The sequence below is a fragment of the Penaeus monodon genome, chromosome 19, assembly GCF_015228065.2.
Source record: "Penaeus monodon isolate SGIC_2016 chromosome 19, NSTDA_Pmon_1, whole genome shotgun sequence".
NCBI lineage: Eukaryota > Metazoa > Arthropoda > Malacostraca > Decapoda > Penaeidae > Penaeus > Penaeus monodon.
The window spans coordinates 34916940-34917445 of record NC_051404.1 but is presented as its reverse complement, the minus strand read 5'-3'; the positions used below and the strand labels follow the sequence as shown (position 1 = coordinate 34917445).

Here is a 506-nt window from a genome sequence, read left to right as displayed (position 1 = left end):
ACATTATGTCTCCAGCTGCACTATAGCCTGTATTATTATGATTTCCGTGCACTACCGCGACACCGAAGCTCTGTCGTGGTGGCATTCGTAAAGTCTCTCTCTGTCTCATTATTTTCTGCTGTGTACTGAAGCGCACATTAGCAGGCCACAGGGATTTCTGCACACTGCTTGGTGTGTATGGCCGAAAGGAGCGATTATATGATCTTAGGATATATTATAGAGACAACGGATAATTTCTGCATCTTTCAGCCGTCCTAAATACGTGACTTCAGACATAAAGGGCCAAATTTGAGTGTAAGACCTTGGCGCATGACCTCGGATGACCTCCAGTGTGACGTCCTTTGACCTCTCAGGCGGGAAGAGAATTTACACGCCTTCCTCTTGGCTCTTGGCTGATGCTTCGGGCCGGTGGTCGTCCTTGGTCAGGCTGCGGAGGTTGTGGTGCGAAGTCACGGTCCGCTCCAGCCGCGTGGCCCGTCGCGTGAGGCCGGGCGTGATGTCGCGAA

General features: G+C 51.8%; 1 protein-coding gene across 1 annotated transcript in view; it reads right to left on the bottom strand.

Moving 5' to 3' along the window:
- Positions 1-506, bottom strand: part of LOC119585399 (adenylyl cyclase 78C-like) — a gene marked incomplete in the record, with an annotated part of 159642 nt that overhangs the window by 5609 nt on the left and 153527 nt on the right. The window contains 2 exon segments of the mRNA XM_037934062.1: positions 3-203; positions 263-266. Of these exon segments, the coding sequence (XP_037789990.1) occupies positions 3-203; positions 263-266 (205 nt within the window).